General features: G+C 39.5%; 1 protein-coding gene across 1 annotated transcript in view; it reads left to right on the top strand.

Annotated features, from left to right (window-relative positions):
* The window catches only part of LOC308393480 (uncharacterized protein), an 86,079-nt gene extending 60,292 nt beyond the window's left edge, over nucleotides 1-25,787 (top strand). Inside the window, exons 4-5 of the mRNA XM_080877270.1 lie at nucleotides 16,157-16,362; nucleotides 23,915-25,787. Coding sequence (XP_080733396.1) covers nucleotides 16,157-16,362; nucleotides 23,915-24,131 — 423 coding nt within the window. The 3' untranslated portion in view covers nucleotides 24,132-25,787. The remainder of the gene's footprint in view (nucleotides 1-16,156; nucleotides 16,363-23,914) is intronic.
* The last annotated feature ends 322 nt before the right edge of the window (nucleotides 25,788-26,109 follow it).

A 26,109-nucleotide genomic window follows, 5' to 3' on the forward strand; every position in this document is an offset into this window, starting at 1 on the left:
AAAAGGATTAAAAAAAAAACTAAAAGGCAAAGAATTAAGACATGTACGATAGGGTGAACAAGTGGATGTTCAACTTAGCTTTAAAAACCTCCACAGAGCATGCCTGCCTAATATCTTGAGGGAGGTTGTTCCACAAAAACGGGGCACGAAAAGAAGAAGCACGTTCCCCGATATATTTTTTTTCTGGCTCTAGGAATCTTTAAAAGGCCAGAATCCTGGGATCGGAGAGCACGGGATGGAACATAAGGGTGCAAAAGATCAGAGAGGTGCCAAACTATTTAAAGCCTTGTAGGTGAGCAGCAGGACCTTGTAAGTGTTTGTAGAACCACCACAAAAATAAAAAAGGAGACATTGTAAGCCATGCTAGTTTGTTTGTATCAAAAAGTATCTGTAGTTTTGGGGAATGGGAATTGGCATTGGCATGAACTGTAGTTAGCAATGAACTGAACTTCCCTTTTCCCCCCACTTCTTACGTTTTACATTTGTTGCTCTACTATTTGTGGCACTTGTGTGCTACATTATTATCATCGCCTCAGAAAGCTGCCTGAAATGTGTGGCAGTGTTCATGTACAAGACTCTTAAAGGTAATATATATGCCACAATGTGGAGTTTTAGTTATTTTAGTTAGTTACTTTTTTCTAGTTCTCTATCCTCGTCTTAGTCCCTTCGTTTTTTATTTAGAAATCTCCATTTCTCGTATACTTCAGTTAGCTGAAATTCCATACTTTGTTCTTTTGTGCTGTTTCAGTCATAATCAGCTTTGCTCTCCAAGATCGTCTTTTTCGCATACTTTGGCTTTTCCTTTGTGATATTATTTATCTCTCTGTGTTTGACTTTTCGGACTTCTTGTGGATTTTGCCTTCTGCCTGTACTTTACTGGATTTGTTTGCCCTACTGCCTGATAGCCTTGGCCTATTTTATGATTAAAGATTTGGATTTTGGCCTTTTTTGCTTCTCCCTGCTACCCCTTGAGCATTTTTGCTGTCACCATCATGGTGTTTTGAAACCAGACATGACGTGCAGGGGGGGAACTGATGAGTTTTTAAAAGCATGCCCATTGGCTAATGAGCATAGCCCATAATTGAGACCATAAAGTGATCAGTAAAATGCTTATGGAGGAAGAAACCCTTTGGGCTGTTTTCCCTTAAGTTCTCTCTAAGTCTTTTTGCAACCACAAGAGTCTCCCCCTACTGACCATTAAATAATTTCAAATTTAAGCATTTCTGATTTGGTTTCACTTCAGACCCAGAAGCTATGCCCATCTTTTAAACTATCTATGCCTCGGAATAAACATAGGGATATGGGAATAAGACTGGGAATGGAGACAAGTCAGAACGTGTAGACAGGGAAAAGAAAAACCTTATCCTCTACTTGTGTGGTATACACACTGAACACGTTGGTGAATGAATCAGAATTAGTATGCAAGTGAACTGAAGCAGTGTCCCAGATCGTTCCCATCGATAATGTGCAGCGTTATCCACATTTTGAACACTCTTTGTCATGACTACAAGTCATTATCATTAGTTCTTAGAAGCAATGCATTTTCTGTATTTCATATGAATTCAACAAACAATGCCTTTTTGCTATATACAGTGGTATTCACAGGATAACTTTAGCACTTTATTGTTTCTGCAGTAGATCTAAGAAGCTTTTTAGACACAAGTAGCATCAATAGGCCTGATGTCATTGTATTTAGTTTCATATTTCCATGCTCTATAGGTCTGGATGCTATGGCCTAGATAGGTTTACCTAGTTATGTCAATCTATCCTTTTCTGTAGTTTAGCGTTTCACTGGAATGGCTTTTAGCTCATCCAGGGAGAGATCAAAAACAGCTGTTAGCTTAGAGGCATTAACCTGCATAGTGATAGTGCACAGAGATATACCACGGCATGATGTCATGTTTTCTGTCTTATCATAGGCACTTAGTGTACAGCATGAGGCCCCTTGTGTCCTGTACTGTGTGTGTTTGGCTTCATTACAGATTGTGGTGATGAGGCAGTGTTACCTCCAACAAGCCTTATCATGTACAGTTTTACAGTTTCCTTGTTTCATTGGTGGAAGTATGAGAAGTGGGGTGTCACACTAGAGGAAGTAGGCCAATTAATCTCCAGAACCCACCACCACATTTTTCACTGTTACCCACTAACCAGGAGTTTCTCAAAGTGGAATCCCTGGAGAGTTTGTAGTGGCTGTTTGCTTGGGGGGAGGATCCTGATGCGCTGGTTTGAGGCATGTATGAGTTCTAGTGCTGTCTCCTGTCCAAACCCTCAACCAAACAGTTTCAGGGTTCGAATATATATATATATATATATATATATATATATATATATATATATATATATATATTCATGTAACAGATTGGTCTTATTTTACATCATAATAAACATTGTAAGCCCAGCCACAAACAAAAATGCTGCTAATTCGGGATATAATCTCAGTAATTACATTTGCCCAGGGCTGTACATTTGATCTATTTGAAATTATACTCAGCGTAAACATTTGTTTGCTTTCTCACTGGTACTCGAAACCGATATCTGTGCACTGTTTGAAAAATATATGTTTACGTTTATATGATACCAGCCAAATTTAAACACATAAAATAAACATCTAAATATTAGACATCCATCGTGTATGAATTTTAGATGCTTGGACGTGGAACTTGCCATCGGACATCACTTTTTGTCTCACCTGTAATTTACACTGAATACGTCCCATTATGAACACATTATGCTTTAACATCACCTAGGCTGTGCTTTACACATGCAGCAAGCTTTAAATGTATGTGTACTATGTTTTATGAAATGTTGACCTATGTGGATAATTTTTCATGAAGTTTGGCCTTTATTCACCTCAACTTCAGAAAGCAGCTGACCTTTATTTGAACCAGGTTTGTATGAGAGGCAGGCTTTTAAGTCCATTTCATTGATTGGAATAAATGGACATGGTTAAGTAGAAAGCCTCACTCTGATACACCTCCTTTAGCTCTTTTAGATTAGAAATTGAAAAGATGCGTCGGCCTTTTTTTATAAGAGCAACGTATTTCTGTGTATAAATATATGGTCATCATACCAACTACCCAACTCACCCAGGGTGTCACGTCTTTCCTAGTATACTTTTAAGGTTAACATAACATATCATTTCTTTATATGTGAAGAAAATGGGAATGGGAATCCAGGTTAACGGGTTGTAACTTCTCATAACAGTGATAAGATTTATTTCTTCATCATTTTCTAAGGTTTCACTTAGAGTCAAAGCAGAGCTGCCCCTGTACAGCCCTCACTGCCCTGTGGCTCCCATTTGTGCTGTTACAGGACAATAAATCATAATGACTGACAGTTCTTGGTATAGCATTTCTTTGAGAATTAAATATGTTTTCAAACTGAAACTCGCAGTTTTAAAATTGGAATACAGTAAAACAGCACTGTGGTCTCAGATCATCTTCACTCTGTCCACATACCAAGGAGTATCTTGTGGTCAAACTATTTGATGTAATATTTCATACATTTCTGATGCTGTTATCAAGCGGCTAGAGTACATCAAAGGGGGCCACTACTGGTCTTTAGATTGACTGCCTGCTGGTGTCCACATTGTTTTTAATAGGCTCTTCGCAGCGGGCAGCAATACTACCGTTTGTGTTTCTCGGCCCTTCTCCTCGACTCCCTCATATTCTGTGTTCTGTGTCTGTAACTAAAACTGAAAGAATACAGAGGTTTTCCTACTAGAGGGCTGCGTTAGTCCATTTGATCAGGAGTCTTGTTCATGTCTGTTACATCAAAGCAAAACAAACTGTATAGTTAATAGTAAATAGTTATGGGGGTTTTGATAAAGTCCAAAGCAGAAATATACAATAAGGAAGCATTGAAATGGGCAGCATGATGACACGGTGGTTAGCACTGCTGCATCATAGCAAGAAGGTCTTGAGTTCAACGCCACCATTTAGCTGTGGCCTTTCTGTGTGGGGTTTGCGTGCTATCCCCACGCACTTTGACTTTGTCCCACTGTTCAAAGAGATGCAATCAGTGGGGTGGGTTAGTTTTTGATTCTTACCCATAGGTGTGAATGTGTGTGGGAATGGTTACCTCTGTCTCTATGTTAGCACTGGGTCAGATTGGCAACCTGTCCAGGGTGCACCCATATCTGTACCTACCTCTTACCCTTATGTAGCTGGGATTGGCTTCAGCCAACCCGTGACCCTGAATTGGATAAACGGAAGAGAATGGATGGATGAATGGAAACAATGTAACAAAACTATAACACAAGTACCTGTGGTTGGTTTTGAGCCTTGAAGAGACAAAAATAGAAGAGTCTGCAGCATGCGTTGGTATGTGTTTGTATTTCTTGGTAATTTCTGATGATAAACCATTCCACGTTTTCAGCTCTCAGTACATAACAGTGACAGGAAGTGCAAAACAATTTCTGGATGAGATGTTATAGCTGTGGCCAGTCAGAAATGGGCTTTATTTTGAACTTTTTGTAGATTATTTTTTAATTACTTGATCACAACACATACAATACTTGTTTTTGTTAATAATAAAAAGCTTTTTTTATTTGCAGCCAGTATAGATAATTCCCAGTTTACAGTGCAGGTAAATATAGTATATTTATCATTTGCATGCATAGCTGTCCCTTCTTGATATGAAACAAGAGGAAAATCGGTGAAGTGGCCCTTAAAAGCATTTTGTGGGTCAACAGGTAATTGTTAAATTCGAATTGTAATTTAATTGCAATAGAATGAAAATGCGTAGTGATTAGTATGAAATCTTAGGGCTAAGAAAATATAATTCACTCAAACACATTGACTTAGTGCAGTGTAGCACCAAGCTTCACTCTTAAGAGGAGCAATATACTGCTGTGAGTTTTAAGTATTCCCTCTGATCCAGTCAACTGAAAACCTGCCCTGAGTGAATTTTCGGAATTTCTCAATGTATGCCAATATTCATGAACGGGTAAGTCCGAATTGACCAGATGGGAAAGTTGCTAATGTAAACCTTTAATTTTGATGTAAATCAAATTAATTGAAAAAACTCAGGAGAAGCAAAAAAAAAAGAAGGAAAAAAAAACTTCTGGAGCTCAAGGCTATGCTAGCTTTACCTGTCTAAAAGGGAGCAATGAATAATTTGATCACATTTTTCATCTCGCCCGAGTGCTGAACAAACAGGAATCTGTGATTAACAGTTTTAATTAGGATTCTAACTTGACAAATTCTTACAGCCTCGCAACGTTCCTAAGATGTATAAATCACTGGCCTGGGATCATCAAGCTGCCTCTTAAGTGAATGTGCCTCAAGATTACTTTGTGATTCCACAAACTGTGAGTCAGCCAAGGCTGAGCGTGTGTAACTAATCCTCTTCCCACCACATGTCAGGTGGAGGAAGTTTATGTCCACTCAATGAGCTGACTACCCTGCTCAGGTATTGGACCCTGGTGTTTTTTTCCCCCTCTCTGTTTCTTCTTCGACTCTTGAAAGCTCGATGTCAAAACTGAGAGGAGCCCGTGTTCCTTTGCCTCCAGAGTGTCAGATGTCTACACACCTGGATTATGAGGTCACTGGGGAAAAAAATAGTGGACTGGTAGATGAGGATCATTTACAGATGCCAGTTAGGGTTAGAAAATATGAAATTGTCCTCTTTTTGATGAATTATTTAATCAGAGTTTTTAAAAAAACCTAGTTCTTTTGAAATAAGTACTTTTTAAAGTAGGTTTTGATTTTATAAAATAGAAAGATATCTTTTTCCTGTAAACAATAGCTTTTACCCTAAGGGAATTTAAATTGAAATAAAGCCTAAAGCATTTTGTTTGAGCATAAAATCTATTCTTGTTCAACAAAACAGGATTAACGGTAAAATGCACAAACTTCTCTTATGTGAGGTAGCAAAGACTCATTCCCCTTAACCATATATGGACCAATCTTAATATTCGTATGTGCATAGTAACCTATCAAAGGCCCATTTGGAGCCATGAGAAGCTCTGGAGGGTCATAGAAAAAAACGACCCTCCAGTGTTTTCAATGTCCAAACACTTGAAACAAAAAAGTTTACAGAATTAAAACTCAGTAACCTCATTTTGTTTTCATCCTTTTGGTTTTTCAAGGTGATGTCGCATTAAGAGGGATTTCATCCTAAAAGAAAAATGAGAAAAACTGTGGCCCCAGACAACTTCCCTGTGGAACACCATACTGTAGCATACTTCACTCAGAAAAGCAAAAAAATTAAAGGTCGTGTTCCATCATATAATTAGTTTCTCAAGTTCAATAAAGAAAGCGAGGTCTGACCCGTTAACTACTGATTACATTAATTGAAACTCTGCTGGAATATGAATGAATTAAATTAAATTTAAATCTTTGAATTAAATTAAAGATTTGGTGTTCAACTTGTTTATTCCCAATTATGGAGCAGAGCACTTTTTTCCTACTTTTCCCTTTAATCACTGTGCACTAAGTGTAAATTTATAGCTATAAAAAGTGCTGCACTGTAATTTTGCAGCACTTTGGTTAGTAATGGATGAAGACACACACCATCCCTCAGCCCCCATGACCCGCCCTAATGCCAAATTTAAACATCAGTAATGTGCACTGGTGTCTGAAATTCCATTGTGAAATGTTAAATTTAAATCTTGATGATATGCATCGTAACTATTGTAATCAGACACCCCAAGCTTCGCCTCCGTTATTAATTGTCCAAAGCATAATGATTTATTGTAGTCCTGCAGTAGGATTATTAATTTTCTGGTTGATTATACCTGTGGGCGGCAACAACGCTGTTCTGCATATAAGCATCTGCTAAATGAAAAAGTATTCTTCACATGAAAATATGTCCTTGGAGAAACAGCAGCTCATTTTTAGTTTAATCAAACATATGTAAAAGTACTGTTGATTATGGATACAGTGGCATGTATTCAGAGGGGAAATGTATAATGAACATTACTTAATGATTTTTTTTCTTTGTTCAGACTTGTTATTGAAACAGAAACTTCATTGTGTATGCGGTTAACTCCAACTGTTGCTCTTTCCAATCAGTTGCACGCCGTGACTTGGCAAAGCCTTTCGGCCCTGCATCCCAAACTGCACCTGCACCACAACAAAAACACGCAGCCCCAATATATGGCTCTGCTGTGACACTGGCGGTTTGCATTCCAAAGGAACGGCAGAGAGTGACAGAAGTGTGTGTACAATACAAACCGCTCGCAGCCAGGCAAGTCTGGGTACGCCCGGACTGCAAAATGCAGGCCAAGTTCAAACTTCACTCAAAGAAATCACTGGGATCTCAACACTTAGAGGAATGCACAGGTGCAGACACTCAGCAGCAGACAATCACAGCCAACACTTGATCAGTTTGACACTTTGCAGGGCCAGGGCCAGTGGCAAGTTCCTGTGGGAGTGTGATTGGGGCCCACGTAACAAAGGAAACAAGTCCACTGATGCCCCCCCAACCCTTCCCTGTATTTGTGCAATAACCTGGCTGGTTGAATCCATCTCCACTCTTCTGCTCATTTACAGCCACACAGCTGATGGTTGTGTAATAACACTTTTACTCTGATAAGCTTGGCATGAGTATCCACTGGCATATTAATCTGTCCATGTCCAATTAATCAATGCTGGATTACATGTTGATGCTCTTAGCTGCAGGCTTCCACTTACATTTACTGATATCAGGATGTTACTTTTAATAGAACAGAGCACATTGCGTTAATTTCTTTGGCACCAAATAGATGTTTTTGCACTTCATTTTGGTTTAACATGATCAGTCAGGAGAGAATGTATGAAGAGCTCTGTTTGCAGCTTCATTGATCACAAGAGATATTACTATCGATCAAATAAATTTTCTCATGACTTTCATTAACCAAATTAAATTAAATATGCAATTAACGAGCCTCCCCGATAAAATTGGGAGGAAGGGGACATGATGCAGTACTTTAATGATACTGATTAGGATTGCTGCTTAACATCGCAGCAGTCTTATGCTAAATCAGGCTTGTTTGCAATACCACATCTGACACATCAGTGCTGAGAAGGGAAGACAGCACAGTGCTCACCCCGTCCTCTCTGGCCACTAAGAAGGAGAGGCAGATTAATTAACAGACCTTTGCAGCCAATGAAGACAGGTGGCAATAATCCTGACAAGCGACAGATCTGAAGCCTCTCATACAAAACCAATTTCAACTGAGCTCCATTTTTCAAAAGCTCATCAGGGTGAAGAACGAGAGAGTTGAACCCGTGTGGCTGCAGAATTTGTTTCTCTCTGATTGCCTTGTCAGGATATCTTATCCGATGGCAGATGACCAAAACCCCACCCTTCATAGACAAACTCTCCCTCTTTCTGTCTCTCTGACACACAATCTGTTCCACACAATGCATCCTCTGTTTTCCCACTCACATGCGGTGCCTTACACTTCCCCACAAGGACGCACATTCAGCCACAATCAACCAGTCTCCAAGTTACTCATCAGTAGTTTGAGACTAGCAAGGGCATTTTGAAATGAATATGAGAAACAGACAGAGGCAGGCAACATCATTTTTTTTTTTGGAGACTTATATGACCAATATCACAGACAGGCTTCATCAACCTGAGCCAATACCATAATTAAGCTAAAGCTCGTTCGATGAGTTGTTTGAAAACAATGTCTCTCTCTACTCATTTTAACACACCAAGTCTGTGAAAGGGTGTTAAATATGCATGATACTGCGCTGCTGAGGTAAAAGAAAGGGAAATACATTAGTGGGTTTGTTGAAAGCTGGGCCTAATTAACCCTGCTATTATAATGTGGGAAAGAAATGTCAGATCATTGTAACGTGATGCCGTTTGGCTGATCTGTACAAACCGCATGGTTAGATTTATGCATTGTTGCTCACATTCTCACACAGTACGTGTCGGGTTTACACAATACAAGAGAAAAGGCTTAAAGAACCAGACAGTCGGGTTCGAATCTCAGGTAACAAGTACAGGAGGAGGTAAAAAGACCAGGTTGCATTGCAGTTCTGGCTCTCACACAGTGATCGTACTACAACCCCTGGCAAAAAATTTGAAGGATGTTCATTCAACTTTTTTTGCTTCATAGGAAATGACACAAAGCTATTTGGGACTTCAAACAAATTCAGTTATAATATTTCAATTAATGGTATGATTGGTTTTACAGATTAAGTAGAGGAAAAATTATGGAATCATCAAGAAAGACATCACTATCAGCTTTAACACTCTTTGCTTGAGACCAACTTCTATCGCTGGCATAGCAACAGTGTGAGCGAATGATTGCCATCTCTCCTGGTTTTTCACTTGACATCCAACCCATATCATAAACGAGCGGGTAAATGTGCTTGTTTTTTATAGGCATGTCGCTTTAAGTTTCCTTCTTGAAGGAGTTGTGTAACCCTTTCCATTGTTTCAGTCTGGTGCAAAATCATGTTAAGGTCTCTGAGATTATCATCTATACATTCAGGTATTTAGATTAGAAAAACACATTTCAATGTAACGCTGTCATTTTTTTCCTCAACACTGAGTGATTCAGTATTTTTTTCCCTTCATGTGATCTAGAAAAGATTTCTGAATTACAATAATTTAATTTAAATTGATTCAGGAATGTTAGATTAAGCCAGGATGTTCATCAATAAAATAAAAATAGTTTTCTTTGATCTAATTGTTTCCTACAAAATAAAAGAGCCGAGTGAATATCCTACAAGTGTAGTGATTCTATCATTATTGTCAACTGCCGTACTTTTAATTTAACACTGACGAGGTGGTGACCTCACGCTGAAGGAAAATCACCAGGACTGTGATAATAATTATCTTTAACATTGTAGGGTTTAATTTACTTGGGAATAAAATGCATTTTGTTTATCTAATTACTAGAAAGAAGTATGTCTGCACAGAATCAGTGGCTAAACTATGCGTGCATCAGTCCTGCTTCCGTGCACCTCCTAAAGGCTAATCTTGAGCCAGTTAAAACCCTGTAGCGTAGAAATAAAAAAAACACTTTGTTAGGAAATTTAAGAAAAATCTATCTGCCTGCCTAAGAAGGCTTTGGTGTATATATTTGTTGGTACTGGGATGACTGTGAGTAAACTGTGTTCACAAACTGTTTGTACTGTAGCACCTGGTCTGAACTTGTTTTGCACATGACAAATACACATATTGTTATTAATATAGAACTGAAACTATTGAAAAAAGCAACCAAAAATTAAACTTGATTAAAAATCAGAAAATAAAATGAATAAAGATTAATGAGTAAAATTCATACTTTTTCCTGTTATTTAAAGAATTACACTCCTTTTTAATTCATTACAAGTGCTGCTTTATAAACCTAAAATATCTGCAACATAAAAGTTGAAAAGAGTCAGCTGCAGTTTAAATTGAAGGCTCTGATTCTCACTGTTTATCTTGGTTGTTGTCTTTGATGTAATGAGATTATTTGTCTGGACAGAATGGACCCCAGTTGGTTTACTGCAGTGCAATCACCAGCACATTATAGTAATGTTACTATCCATTGGAAATTAAGTACATAATAATGTGCTGCACTTGCATTAATGTGATTGATCGTGTCTGTTGGGGATATGCATACATAACAGTCTTTGCTTCCCTTTTCGGCTCTTTAGCTAACCCTCCTCAGGAGAACCTCAGTGGTCGATGATAGGATCCACCCTGACTGTCCAAACACTGCTCCCTCTGGGACATTAATTTCCAGCCAGTCCAATGAGTGAGTCAAAAGAGACAGCGCTCACTAAGCATGAAGATTAGGGAGTCGGGATTCAAACTTCTCAATTAAAAAAGTCTCTTTTTTTCCCAGAGAGAAAGTATAATGGCAAATTAATTTCCCAGAGATTAATGTACAAGGTAAATATTTTAGTATAAGTAGTTATCTTCTAAAAAGTCAGAGGATCTACACCCCCTTTGCTCCCATCCCCCTCCCCTGCTCTCCCAGTGTGTGTTGAAAAGGCTCAGATGCATAAGGAGTCTAATGAGAGAAGAGATTCCAAGCAGCCTGATGGCTCTCATCAATCACCTTTCTCCTTTGGATGTGTGATGTCGGCCGGGGGATGGGGCCACGGAGGGGTGGGTGAGTGGGGAGGGAAGGCATCAGGCTTTTAATCTCAATAAGTTAATAGACTTTCGAGTTTGGTCATGCTAAGTAGAACTTCATCCTTGTTGCTTGCAAACAAGCAGCACTTACACGGGAGACGGTCTCAGGAGCTGCTTGGCATTTCCATGTTACAGAGTTAATTTGTGTCACACCTGAAATTAGGAGATCTAACTAGAGTTTGTCGATACACCTATAAAGGCCAGTTAAAGGTTACTAAATACTGACGCAGCTTGGGGAACCCAATCTAGATATCTACTGTAGCAAGAGTAATGGATCTTAATGTTAATTAGACACTGGCCTTTCCAAGCAAAATAACTGTAACATATTACTCCTGACTGTATAATACCATCCCATCTCTCTGTGTAACGTATTTAACAGCCCAGTGTCTGGTAGGTGAAAGCATGTCGTTTGATTTTTGTTGTCTAATGGCTGTCAGCAAACATCTTGTAGTTCTGGCAGTAGTAGCTCGTTGTATCGTTCCAGACACCAGTAAAAAACTAGCTGCATAAGCCTTTTTTTATGTGTGTTTGACAGTCAGTTTCCTAATATTAAGATTTTTGCCCAAAAAATCTCTGATTCCTTAGAAACACATTAGAACTTGAAAAAATTTGATTCCTCACAAAAAGTTTCAACAGTATAAAAAAAACAAAACACTTTATAATGTATTTAGCATTTTATGGATACTCATTCCTGTACTTTCAGCATTCAGCTAACCAACACATCATGACATTTTCTGCAGTATTTAACAACTAGAAGTGCACTTTACATTTTTTTAATCTTTATGTGATTTTACTGAAAACATGAAAAATTGCAATATTGCTAGAGCAGCTCTAAGGCTGTAAGTTTGTTTGTTTTTCTACTTGTAAGTGAAATCAAAGACTTCATTTCGCTTCTTGTCCTCTTTCTGAATGTAAACGCTGCGTAAAAACCTCGATGAAACAGAAAAACATACAGACCTGGATCAGATTATCTTCTGCCATATTACATCACCTGTAGCGGTTTGTTCCTCTCCAACACGTTATATTAAAACTTTGATGTTATTATTGGAGTTATGTGATGTAATATCGCCATGACAGTCCTTTAAATGATGGGCCAAACATTCTGACCATGACTTTATGAGGATTCTAACATATTTTTGTATAACACTGACGTGACAGCTGTGGTTCATTAATTATCTCCTTTGCTGGACATTGTGTATAAGTACTTCTGGAGGGAGAGGGGCTAATGTGGAAAATATGTAGAAAATGTATTTGGGTTGACAGTCGGGCTATTAATAATGATTGTGTTTGGATAAATAGTGCCCTACTTTCACAATCTGTAGAATCTAAATATTCCCAATAGGCTTCTTCCCTCCTGTATTGATTGATTAGTATAGTGTTTAAAGGTCATAGTCATAAAACATCAGGAGTAAATAACAGACTGATTTTTTTTTAATGTATTGCTTGTTGGGTTTTTAAATTATTGCTTCTCAGTGTAGTGTTTGGATTACCACGTGTTATTTGAATTTGGGATTGGCTGCAGAGCAAATGTAATTTCTGGCAAGACGGCGTTCCTCTCCATAAAGGGGCAGACCTGGGGGTAGATATCCTTTATGTACTGTGTTTGTAATCAGTTCCCTTCACGAAGACGATGCACCGCTGCGTCTCCTTTCTCTCTCCTCCCCAAAATACTCAAAACCTGCTTTCATTCTATGCAGAGTTACGTGGAGGTGAGACAGATGTGACTGGCTGTCTCCTTATTGTCGCCTTACTCAGCGTCTTCACAGATAATTAATTTGACGGAGAGCTTACAATAAAACACACTAAGACTGGTTTGGCCTTGATGTGACTAAAAGCTGCAGCCCGGTTGATGGATATGACGCTAACAGCTTCATTTCAGTCTGCCTTTTTAGGATTGTGTTCAAATGCTTTCAGTCTCGCAAACATTAAGGACTGACCACCACAACTGGGGTTTTTTTTTTAATAGCTTTCCTTATAAGGTTCCCAAAATAAAAGAAGATAGCCTTGGGAGTACAGTCATGTCTCGGTTTATGCAGACATTTATCTCAACGTCTGGAGTTTCTTTGGCAAGAACGATGGCTCGCAGTATATTCTTTTTTTATTTGTATTAATAAAAACATTTTCACCAACAGATATTTAAGAAAATTCAATTTCAGAAGAAGTCATTTCTGAATAACTAAATTCACTGACTATATATATATATATATATATATATATATATATATATATATATATATATACATATACATATAAACCCCAAAAGGTGATTGGTTTTCATTTGGCTGCGACACTGCTCGACCTTGACAAGGAAAAAAAAACACCACAAAAGAACCACGAGAGAACACGAGTGGAAACCATAACCCAGTAATTTAATCAGATCAACCGAAATCAAAGGAGGCAAAAGTTCAGGATTTGAATGCAATGAAATGTATCAGCTTCTTAGAACCTACTGACATTGCTCACTTGTGGAGGAGCAAGCCTCGACAGAAAGGGCTGAGTAATGAAGATGGATGCATTCTGTTATCAGCCAGCCACTTACTGGGGCCTGATGTAACCTTAAACATTGAGGATAGCTCAGTTGCACAAAGAATCTAATTAATGAATAACAGCCATGAAAGAGGACAAGGCAAGTGTGCATTTGCAGATGAATTCCAGACGCTAATCAAACACTGTTTAAGTGGTTTGGTTTGTCTCCAGAGCGAGGCAATATTTGGACAGGACTTAAGGCATGCACACTTAATGACTGCATGCATTTTTTAGTGCTTATATGTGTCTGTTGTGTGTGTGTGTGTGTGTGTGTGTGTGTGTGTGTGTGTGTGTGTGTGTGTGTGTGTGTGTGTGTGTGTGTGTGTGTGTGTGTGTGTGTGTGTGTGTGTGTGTGTGTGTGTGTGCTTTATCTTGCTTTCAGGTGTTATGTACAACCATGCCAAGCCTGAAGTAATGAAGCACTGAATGTGTAGAGCAGGTGTGAGGTTAAAGCATTAGTTTGAGTTTCTTCCAATATTAGGAGGTTTTGTTTAATCTCTATTACAGGGTCAAAGTGCAGTTACTGTACTAGGATTTGGATATGAAGAAACTGTGTTCTGCTGCTCAGTGTATGCTGACTGCTTTAAGCTGGGGACACATTTACAAGCTAGAGTGCCTCTAATTTCTACGAGGTGGACAGCTATTAATCTCTATAAACTGAGATCTTTGTATGGATATACCAGATCTGTGGCGATCGGGTCAACATTTTTGTACTTCCATTTGTAGTCCAAGTTGTATTGACCAATCACAGCTGAGTAAGCATTGGCTGCATTTAGGTATTTCCATGTGGGCTGCAGAAGTGGCGCGCAGTGCTATCTTGAGACCGTTCCCTATCGTCTAATGATGATTTATCCTTCATTCTTTCCCTTCGGGATGGTATTGCTCTCTCACTTATTCTCTGTTGTGGTCAAATGACACATAAATCAGTCGCTAGATGTCAACAATGTTATGCGCAGTTTTTCTTAAATCTGTTTTTACACAAGTTACTGCAAACTTTTCACAATACAAGTGTTTTCTCTGAGAGCTTTTGATGTGAATTTGCACAGGAAAGGTTGGGTTGTTTTAATCCATGAAGTTAACAGAATGGGAGGAGATTGAAATGACAAAAATCTGCCAGTGTTTCCATGTTAAACAGAAGAAATAATGAAAGGATATCTATCTTCAGACAATTAAAGGTCCGTCTCTTAGTTTTGTTGGGATTTCACTGTTCCTGTTCGTGTTTTAATATTAATGCGTTAACCACAGCTGGTAGTTTTAACATGAAGTATGTTCTCCAGTGAATCAGTCAGCACACTCCAGGCACTTAAGTTAGGTTTGGACAAGCAGTAACAGGCCATTATTTTAGTCAGCTAGAGAAATTAAAAACAAACTAATCCAAATCTGTGGAGTGCCTGAACCTGTTTTTTATGCCATTTTTTATGCTAATAATATTCTTTTTAATATCATGTCCTTTCACAGCGCTCCTGCTGTTATAACACCTTATTAAGACATGTTTCAACGTTCGTTTTGCCTTTATTGGTTGAAATTAACCAATAGATGAAATTAGCTTGAATGATGTTTGATGTCTAAAGTATGCTAAATGTGGGTATTTTATTTCCTCTTTTGGAGAATAAAGAAAGTACAGTGTTGTTTAGGTGCTCTCCAGAATTTATGGACTCAAGTCAAACATTTCATGTAAACTCAGAGAAAGTAATTTCCCCACAGGGATCAATAAAGTATACATTATTAAATGACAAAAATTTAAATTACAAACAATAAGATAAGAATGCAGATCATGTTATTGTGTTTCAAAATTGTGAGTCTCTATTTATGTAATCTTGCAAACTTCAGAGAAACAGCTTGAATTTGACTTTGGAGGATTTCACACTGAGCCAGAGCGCTCTGCACTTACCTGTCTGCGCTAACGTGGCGATAGTCATCGGCTCAGCTCACTTAACTCTTCGTGTCATAGATTTGCTGAGCTCATATTCAGGTAAACAAAACAACCTGAGCTACTGACTACAAAATATAATTTACCAAACCACTTAGAAGGACATAACGCATGCATAATATGCACACCCTTCACTTTCCAGGCGGGCAGTCTGGACATTATTAATAAACAGAGTGACGCTGACAGACAGGTTGACGGTTGGTCTTTGCTTTTACTTCATGTTCTCCTGTCTTTCTTGCATAATACTCTCAGCTTGACAGGACTCATTTTAATGCTTTCGTTTTATCCCTCACCAATAGCATGAATATGTTGATGTCACGCACACACAAGCTCACATTCAGTCGAAATGAGCACAGGGTAATTGTACTTTTAAGTGGTGCTTTTCATCCACACTGTAGTTGAAGTTGTTCCGAAATAATCAGGGTGCTAAATTAAAAAATGAAAGTGTCGCAGGAACGTTATTGTAGTATTAAATATGAAGTTTACGCAACTTGAGCTTTTTTTTACTGCTTTGAGCATTTAAAGTGGGTTCATCCAAACGTGATCACGGAGGTCAGAATCAAAAACATTTCTGCGTTTCTACATGTAGAATGAACGTTGTCACGAGGCTTCCTCTTTTGTGTCATCCAGTACCAGCTGCAGAGGAGTTCCCCGTGGCGGTCGGTGAGCTTCCAGTGGCAGACGTGGCTCGTGCTGATCACAGCGACCGTTTTGATGAGTCTGGTGCCCTACGCTGTTTACTGCATGATGACGGCCTTCACCAGCCCTCCTCCTCCCAGCACCTTTAAAGTGGCAGCAATTTTCTTCGGTATACTGACAGAGACCCTGCTCATCAAGTGAGTGTGTTCTGTTTTACTGTGCATTTATTAACTAACTCATATGTGTACTGTTTTTTTCCCACCATGGAGTGCCCTTGGGCTGAACTCAGTCTAACACGGTCAGAATGATTAATGATTAAAATGGTGATAACATTCTTTCCGCACTCTTTCCACATTCTGTTCTGCTAAATGCATAAAACAATATTATCAAGTAACATTTCATTTTTATGTGAGTTTAAAAACAAGAAGCAGCGAGTGCCTGTGTCATCCAAATAATCATCTCTGAAAACATGTTGTTGTCTGACCCACAGCACCCTCCCACCTCTCTTGTTTTCACTTAGTCTCCTTTTCCATCTCTATATTGCTAATTGGAACGATGCCTGCGGTACTGTAAACCATTAGTAAATGAACAGTCTGTTTTTATTAACATCTTACTTGTAAATAATGCATTAGATTTCTGGCATAAACAATAACTACTCTCTGATTAGAAAGCAGCATATGGCAGGTCCTGTAATCAGATTACAGATACAGGTTATGTAACCTGTAATTGCCTAAATTAGTGATAAATATATAATGGGTTACTTCAAATTATATTTCCTAATAATATTTTTGAAAATCAAGCTATGTTTTTAATGTGGCTTTGCCGACTTTGCTTAATTAAACTGGATGCTGGGATTCAGACAAGCTCCCCTGCTTAATAACATACTTTCTAAAATATGATGGTGGCAGTGGAAGTGACCCTCCAATCACCCTAAACAGCTTTCTGTGCCAGTAGCAAAATTAAAACTTTGTGTTCTACATGTGTCCTTCCTCTAGTATTTGTTTTAACTTGGAGGAAAAAAAAAGGCAGGCTGTTTGTAATTAACTCAACAAGGCTTCTAACGTTTTTTTCCCCTTCCTCTCTCTCCATTAACCGCCCTTGCAAGGAATGTGGCTACTCAACTGGTAATTAATAAATATAGTGGTGGTAATGTGCTTCTGCATCATTATGTTGTTGAAGCCCTTATCCACACTAGTAATGAGCTGTAATTTTATGACAGGAAGTTGGTTTGTTTACAGCATGTTTGGCAGCGTCAGATGGGCTGCGTTCTCAGCAGATCTCAGCTGCAGGTATTTGCTCGATAATTAAGTCAAAAGAGGTTCAAATATGTTTTAGTTCAAATGCTCACACTCTTACAGGAACCATTCATGCTGACATGTGGTTTTCAGTGAGTAGCACATTGGAGCATCTCCTTTGTGCTATTCATGTTCCCATGTGTCTACATAACAAGTTAAACAGATGATCTGTTTAGGTCCATAATGTCCATAAGTATTTGGACAATGATGCATTGTCTTTTTTTGTAATTCTCGCCCCTGTACAGAGCTACAGTCAGTGGATGTTAAATTAAAAATCAATCAAAAATAAGACTGAAGTTCAGACTTTCAACTTTAACTCAAGTGGTTTAACAATCATAGTCACTTTTACACACAGCCAAACCACTTTCCAAGGTTTAAAAAAAAAAATTAAACTGTTGATGGACAAGCAGTTTGATATCCAAGTGAGCCTGCTTGCCTTGTATTTTCATGACAAAGTATGTAGATAAACAATCTGTAGTTGATTTCAAGTGTTGAAATTGAGGCCTAAAGAAATATCAGTGCTAGTGAGGAAGGCATTTGAACTATCATAGATTTAGTAAAAACGTCATGAGTGTCCAAATCAACAATCTGGGTCCTTCTTAAAAAGAGGCCTGTGCTGACCGGCTCAGTAACACCAACAGGTGTGAAAAAACTCAGTTCGATTAAAGTTGAACTACTAGTTATATTTTTCTGCTTTGATTGAAAGCCTACAACCAAGAAAGTGCAAACAACTTGTTACACCCAGGAAAAAGAAGGTAAGATTAGACAAACATCTAAAAGTGCCTGCACAGTTCTGTAAAACAGCCTTTGGACAGAAGCCAAGATGAAACTGGCACTGAAAGATGTACCAGAATGATGGGAAGAGAAAAACATGGAGAAGAAAAGGAACAGTTTGGGACCTGAAGCATACTACATCATCTGTAAAACATGATGTAATGTTATGGCATGGGCATGTATGGCTGCTAGTGGAACTGGGTCAGTAATGTTTTTATTGATGATGTCACTGCTGATAAAAGGAGCAGGATGAATTGTGAGGGGTACAGGGCAGCACTCTCTGCTCACGTTCACCCCAGTGCTGGAAAACTGGTGGGACGGCACTCATAGTGCAAATAGATAATAATCCAAAGCAAACCTCAAAAACAACCCAAGAGCTTCTCAAAGCAAAGAATTTAAAAATTCTTCAATGGACAAGTCAGTCATAAGATCTCAACCCAATGGATCAACTTTTCAGTCATCGAGTTTTCAGTTGAGCCTCTGGAAATGGGGCACTGTGTATAAAAAAGAAAGCTAATAAAATACTTTTTAAAAACCCTTTGAATTAATTAAAAGTGAATGTTAAAATCCACGTGGTGGTGTACAGAGGTAAAACTGCAAAAGTTGTTATTGTCTAAATAGTTAATGACCTAACTGTACATTATTACTGGTACAGTAAGAAGGTTAATGGGAGCCCTCATTAGGATTGGTGGTCTACACAGACCTTGTGTCTCATTGTGCTTGTGCTGCCTGGGATGTGCCAGTGTCCTGCTGCCCCTTGTCAGTGTGCATCTCAGTCACACTTCAGCCCCAAGGGTGGGAGCTCTAGTAAGGAACGACCCCAACTCACCCCCACCCACGACTCTGCCCGTTAGTCTGACAGACAGGGATAAGATGAAGATAAACAAGCAAACCGCTCAGAATGACCTTTTATTGTCTGCATCATGTTGGATCCTTGTTGTGAACTCATTTGCTTAATTTGAGTTCACAACAAAAAACCAATGGGAGAAAATAAGTGCAGGACACAGGTTCATCTTCTATGGGGTTAAGTGCTAATTAGGGGGTGTATTTGACCATAAAACCTCGTCTTGCAAGAAAATCCACCAGTCAGTCCCTGGTAGATTATGACACCAATGAGAGACTCAAGGGTGAGTGGACTTGCACATCTTGAGGGTCCTACTCAGTAGCTACAGGGTGAACAACAAAAGGCAGAAGCTATTTGTTGCCTGCTACCAAAAGTGACAGACCCCGGACGATCCAGAGACAAAGGCAGCTGCGGACGGACTCGCCAGATGTTGAACGACAAAAAGTTTTACTGCCCATAGAATGAAAAACCCAACAATCATATGACCCCCTATGAGCAAGCACTTTGGCGACAGTGGGAAGGAAAAACTCCCTTTTAGCAGGAAGAAACCTCCAGCAGAACCAGGCTCAGGGAGGGGCGGGGCCATCTGCTGCGACCGGTTGGGGTGAGAGAAGGAAAACAGGATAATCACTGGGAAGCAAAATGGAACTGAGATTAAAATCTGATTAATCACCCAGATCTGTGTAGTTGTTGTGTGTCAGCTACAGCATCTTTTGTTATGTAAGATTTATTTAGACGAAACCACGCAGCAGGTCCAGCTCCACATGTTAGCTCAACTTGACAATAATAATTTTATTTCACAGTTGAGTTCAAGAATACATTTTTGTTCATCTCATAAAAACTCGAACAATCCTTCTTTCAGCGATGCTCTGGCCTCCTTCCGGCATTTTGACCCTCCAAAATAATCTTCTTGCCTCCTCCTCGTGCTGCAGGTCTGTTATTGGACACATTCACGAAGTCACATGATATTTGTCAGACTTGAACTGCCTTTCAGAGGGCTGTCACACAGTATGCGCTCTCTCCTTCCTTTACTGTCATGGTGAGAGTTTGCGGCGCTGCGACAGTGCCCTGACCATGCAGCTCTGCGCTGTGAATTTTTATATGCCATTGCCTGGAGGTTAGAAACTCTCATTATGCCGTGTTAGATTTATTAAAATAGATTATGGAAATGTTAATTAAGTCATTAATTACATTATTTAAGCAGCATTGACAGATAAGGGAGTGTGTATGTGTGTGTGTGAGGGGGGGTGTCGAGCTCCCTGGGTGGTTTAAAAGGATGTGATTGGTGACAAGGGACACTGTGGAGATGGCGTCTAACCGCTAGCACTGACATGATACAAAGTGGCCTACACTGCTCTCTCACCTCACGCTACTGTCTACAGCAGTTTGCAGAGCTGCCTGAGGACGAATAGCTCATCGCCCTTTTACAGATTTAGAAGTGCACACAAGGCTACAAATGTGCTGCTTTTAAGTGGCCACTGCACGTAAGTTGAGCAGATTTGGAGACGAGTGCTCTGAGCGTACATTCTGCTTTACATTCTCGTTTTTTGTGAACGTTTGGACGAAGCATTCGCGCTGACATATGAGCAAAAGGCCTCAAACCAAATTTGCAAGCCGTTCCAAAGGAAAACACAACAGCACAATTGTAAGATGAATTACCCACGAGTTGATACCATGGACTCTCTTATCTGTTGACAGTTTAGTTACCACAAAGCACAAGAAATGTGTTTTCCAATTCTCTGAGAATTGAGCTTTTCTTTGTCCCATCAAACCTATATTAAGGGAGGGAAAATTGCTCTGATCACTCTTGATAAGAACAAATGATAGATGTTGTAAACAAGCCGAAGGCTTCAATTCTGATCTGAAGCATTGATTTGCCTCAGCAGCCAATTACTGTGGTGGACCGAGGTTATGCATTCAGTGTACTGGGAAAAGGATTTTTTTTGTTCACCTATTATTATTTTGTAAAATGCTAAATTAAAACAGTTTTTTTTTTTTTAATGGTGAAAAAATCCAGGTGGAAATAAGCAGTCTTCGCTTAGTTTTCGATCAGGTTGAAGGCAGCGCTGAAAGGTGAATGTCTTCATATTAAGTGGCTGCTGATTGTAGGAAATGATACAGTGTGTTGCTGCCTGGCCACGTCAGAGTCAAGCTATCATGATTAGCTTCTACATCAGTCACATGAACCCAATGATCAGTAACTGATTACTGAGATAGTTGGTATGCACTGTGCCTACAAGAACACACTCATGGAAGGTCTCCCAAGACTGAAACATGCTTTTTTTCCAGTGTCACAGTAGAATTTTACATTTTCAGCATTTTTTCTCTTTCTCTCTTTTTATGTATGTTGTATGTATGAATGTATGTATTTGTTGTCCACCACATCCACTCCAAAACAGACATGGGACACTTTGTTTTTCACTTGTCAAACATTCTCTGAGTCGCTGATGCTTAATGTGTAGGTGGGAGGTAAGGTGGAAAGAGCTAGTCTGGCTCCCATCACCAACTCCTCAAAGGTTTACCCATTAACATTTTATATTCAGATTAATTAAAAATTAAAGAAAAGACCACTGATGGCTTCTTTGGCATTGATTCTCTGTTGAGTTTCTGGAATTCAATTCGAGTTATAAATGCCACTCTACCAAAGCATATTTCTTAATTTGGTGTTTTGATGGTGAACACAGTCCAATGCACTGGCCCGTTATCTCTGGGTTGAGAGTTGGTTAATCTAAAAGCTTTATCATTTTTTTTATACTCATCAAGCCACTCGGTGACCCGTTGTGTCCACAGACATTATAGAAGATGAACATAGCCACTGAGATATTAGTGAAGACCTCTTATGAGTCTATTTTTCATTAGTATCTTGGTGGGTTGGATTTAATTGTTGTTCAAAGGAATTCTTCAACAATCTGCAGTGCAGGAGTATTGACTAAAGAGTTGTCATTGAGTTATTACTTAGTTAGCATGCCATAAATAATCCTCCTTTTTAGCTTTAATAATGAGGATAATTTATATTTACTGAAGTCAGAAAACGGGGGCGCCGAGGGCTGAAATCCCAGAGACTTTTATGCAACCGGAAGTCTTTTTTAGTGAAGGACCCCACTGGTCATTAAAAAGAATGAAAGTTTAAGCACTTCCTCACTGGATTCACCTTTAAGACCCGCGAGCTCTGTCCATCTTTTATACCCTAGTTTTGTGCTGTGGGCGGAGGAGATTGTCAACCTGGAAGCGATCTCTCCCTTCAGGAAAGAGTGTAGTATTTATTGTGCTGACCTTTATTTAAACAAAATTCAACTTGTATCTCATTTTGTTCATAAGCGGACTCAAACCATGTAAGCAAAATCCGCCCGCAGGACAACACAGGCACCAGATGCTCGCACAACAATACAACAATGCTCTCGTAACAACTGTTTGTGCATAGCAACTAAAAGGTGAGCGCAGTGGTTGGTGAGATCTTTTCAGATACATTTTGAGCTACTGTGCACAAAGAAGTACATCGTTTGTTTGTTTTTTAAAAAAACATCCTCACAGTTCAGTTGGTCTCAGTTCAGCAGCAACAGTTTTTTGTAACACAAGGGCAAAAAGGTTTTGGTCATATTAGGTCACATGTGCTGTTTGCATGCAAGAGTCCAACAAACAAAGTGCTTCCAAGTTTTTATCCCTGTTTAATAAAGAGGGTGAATGTTAAGGAGTTAATGGCCCTGATGTACTCTAAAACACACAGACCTGGTTCTGTTAATACTTATTTCCATCTTCATGTGCCTGTTTACAAGAAGTTCACAACAGTAAATGTTGAGCAGCATCCGGACACTCCTTGTGGACTTTCACAGAAACGGTATTTATTCATTTACACTCTTGCAGCTTTGTTGACCTCTCTGTGGAGTCCTGTTCTTTGGAATCTTAACTGCCCACACTGACCTCTTTCATACCTTTTCTCTGCAGTGCAGGAGTATTAAACATCCTGGCTTAGACGATCCGAGCAGTTTCTTCCAACATGTTTTTGACCAAGCAAAGACGTCTTGTATAGATGTTTTTGCAGGAGATGGTGCTGGATAGAAAAATGTGTAATTTCACTCCAGTGTAGCAGGTTCTGATTTACACAAATTAGCCAAATGATTACAAGAACTCGCAGAGGAAGTGAGTAATGATGATTGGCTCATGGCATGTTCAAAGGGTACGTGAACAGTTGGTTTGTGTAATCAGTATGTTGGATTTGGGAGACACGACCAGGTGTTAATCCCTGTAATCCAGACATAACGACTGATGACTAAGATTGATTGTTTCCAAAGTGGGAAAATTTGTGGGTCAACCGCAGGGTGAGGAGGGACAAACAGCCACAAGCTGTTTATATAATATATAATATAATGAAAAAAGTATGACCTGCGGCCCCTCAAGCTCTTAAGGAATCTGTTGCTAACGATGAGTCATGTAGGGATCGTGCCTCAGCTTGGATTTAGATGCTTAGCGGCAAGCAGAGGACCACAGCATATTTGGGTTAGTGGTCGTAAAAGTTTGGCTTATCGGTGTTTACTGATGCATCAAAAGAATTTTAATGTCAGCATGAGACGGTGAAGCTCGTGAATATTTTAAGACTGGGCTGTATGGGAGGCCCTCTGAATTCAGCTGCAGGCTTCCACGCTCTCTAACGACTAAGTTAATGGGAGGAGAGGGACTTAGTAATGAGATTAGGATTATGTTATTACACTAACAAAGTTATTTGGGATTTGCCAAAGTGCGAATGTAGCTAATTGGACTTTTTCGGCAAAATTATGTGGGATGAAGCAGTCAAACCTTGAGTCTTTTCCTAATCTTTGTGCTTTGGCTGGATTTTCTCAGGTGTCTGTGGAGTTACTTCAGCTCTCGGTACCGGCAGGCGGCGCAGAACTCCCTCGTAGTCCAGCCCAGAGACTCGACAGAAGACAGAAGCAACCCCGGCCTCTGGGATCGGCCTGAGGCCGCCTCGGCAGATCACGCTTCATCAGCAGCCTCATCCACTCACATGGAGGAGAGGAAAGTGGATGTGTTGAAGAGTGGATGCCTCAGCCTTTTCTGAACCAACAACAGAAGGAGTTTACAGATTACAGGGTGAGAGTAAATCCTTGGGGAATTAGATGTGTCTGAGAGCCATTGAAGCTAACACATCAGTATATCAGTGTGGCATTTATAAGAACTTACACTTTAAAACCTATTTTTGAGGTGTCAAATATTCTTGTTTTCCTTACACTCTCACTCGTTTCAGTGGATATATTCACACATGTTGCAAATTGATAACAAGGAAGGGAATGCACGCAGGCAGCATGAGTGTATTCAGGCTCAGAGAGGGGGAAAAAAGCCTGAAATTACTCCCTTTCCTTAATGATGCCCACACAGAGACAATGGGGCGCCGCTCTGATTAGTGTCACCTGTCCTTGTGCATCTCATCAGCTCCATTATGGCTCCATCTCCCATGCTTCTTCTGCTAATTGAATAGCCTGTGAAGTGGTGACGAGGACGGGGGCGAGAGCAACGTCTGTCCCGCTGCTGCTTCAGAAATGAGACTAAAGCTTCCCAGAGAGACACTAGTTCTTAAAACATAAACCATTATTATACAGACAGAAAACGTGCTAACAAGTCGCTCTCATGTTATATTACCATCACACTGTCTGCACATTATTTTCACCTATACCTGCTTGGAATTAACATTTTGGGCCATTTGCAGCAAAAGAGATGGATGAGAGGAATGATAATCAAACACACATCTGTTTATTAAATATAAAATTATTGCTGGTTAGGTTAGCTTAGCACAAAGTCTGGGAACATAGAGCCTGGCTTTGATGAAATCTGCATACCAGGTGAGCTCTGAAGCTCGCCACCAACCCCCGATATGTTGTGTCTTTGGTCTCTTCCAAAACTGACGTTGTGGGCAGTTGAAAATGGTGTAAGACAGACATTAATCTATCAAGTGCATCTTTTTAGCCTACAGCTCCTGATGACTGTTACCAATCAGCTTTGCAGCTGCTAAATGAATCATGTAAAATATTAAATAGTACCGATTCCCATCTGCCATGGTTGCAGCCAGTGGGTCCTGGTGAATAAACTGCTTTTCTGGAGGAGAGACCTAACATGTTGATTGCACAATTACCTTGCTTGGTGTACGTTTGCATTACTTTCAAATAAAGTTTCCCATAGCAGCTTCCCACAAAACCTTTGAATAGTTCACTTTGAATAGTTTACATCAGAACAACCCACTCAGACATCAGCAGTTGCTCCTTCTTTATTCAAAGCAGCTGTCAGTCACAGCGATCTGTAATGAGGACAAATAATCTTATTATAGCATCAAATAACTTATAATCAGCAAACTGATAACAAAAAATATCAACATCAGTGTTATGGCAAGTTCCTGCAATAGGAAACTATTTGGTTTTGGGGGGAGGGGGTTAATTAAAGGTTATATAAAGGTTATTGCTGGAAGTAAATATACTGCAATTTTGGGAGATTGTCCGGGATTCGTTTACATGTTTTTAACGGGGGGAGAAACTGAAGTTCCCAGGAGGGAATTAGACCTGCACTCAGAAGGACTCTTAACCTCCAAGCTGTCACCCGAGTGATGACACGTTGATGACATCATCCAGGTTTTGAGTGGAGCTCTCCTTCAGTATTCGCTCAAATGTGCTGTAAATTGGTGTTCCTGTATAAATGTGTTTCATAGGAAACTGTCTTGTATATTAAACAGTCAAATAAGTGAGTGTTGTCCTTTGTTAAATCACTGTGTGTGTGTGTGTGGGGGGGGGGGATTAAAGTAAATGAGAGTTATTATAAACTGAGGCGGGCCTCTATCTGATGTTTGTATTCAGTTGTTTTCAGGTCAGTCTATATTTAGTCAAAAGCAAAGACATGAGATATTATTCAGATGTGAAGACAAAACCTTGAAGTATAAAAAGCGCTCTTTTATTTTGATTGGATAAACATTGCCAGCTGTGATGCAGGGCTGCAGTGTTGGTGCCTCTCCTGCCAGGCAGGAGCTTTGCTGTTATCTGCATGTGCCCGAGGCT

Source organism: Rhamphochromis sp. 'chilingali' (genome assembly GCF_963969265.1).
Source record: "Rhamphochromis sp. 'chilingali' genome assembly, chromosome: 3".
Lineage (NCBI taxonomy): Eukaryota > Metazoa > Chordata > Actinopteri > Cichliformes > Cichlidae > Rhamphochromis > Rhamphochromis sp. 'chilingali'.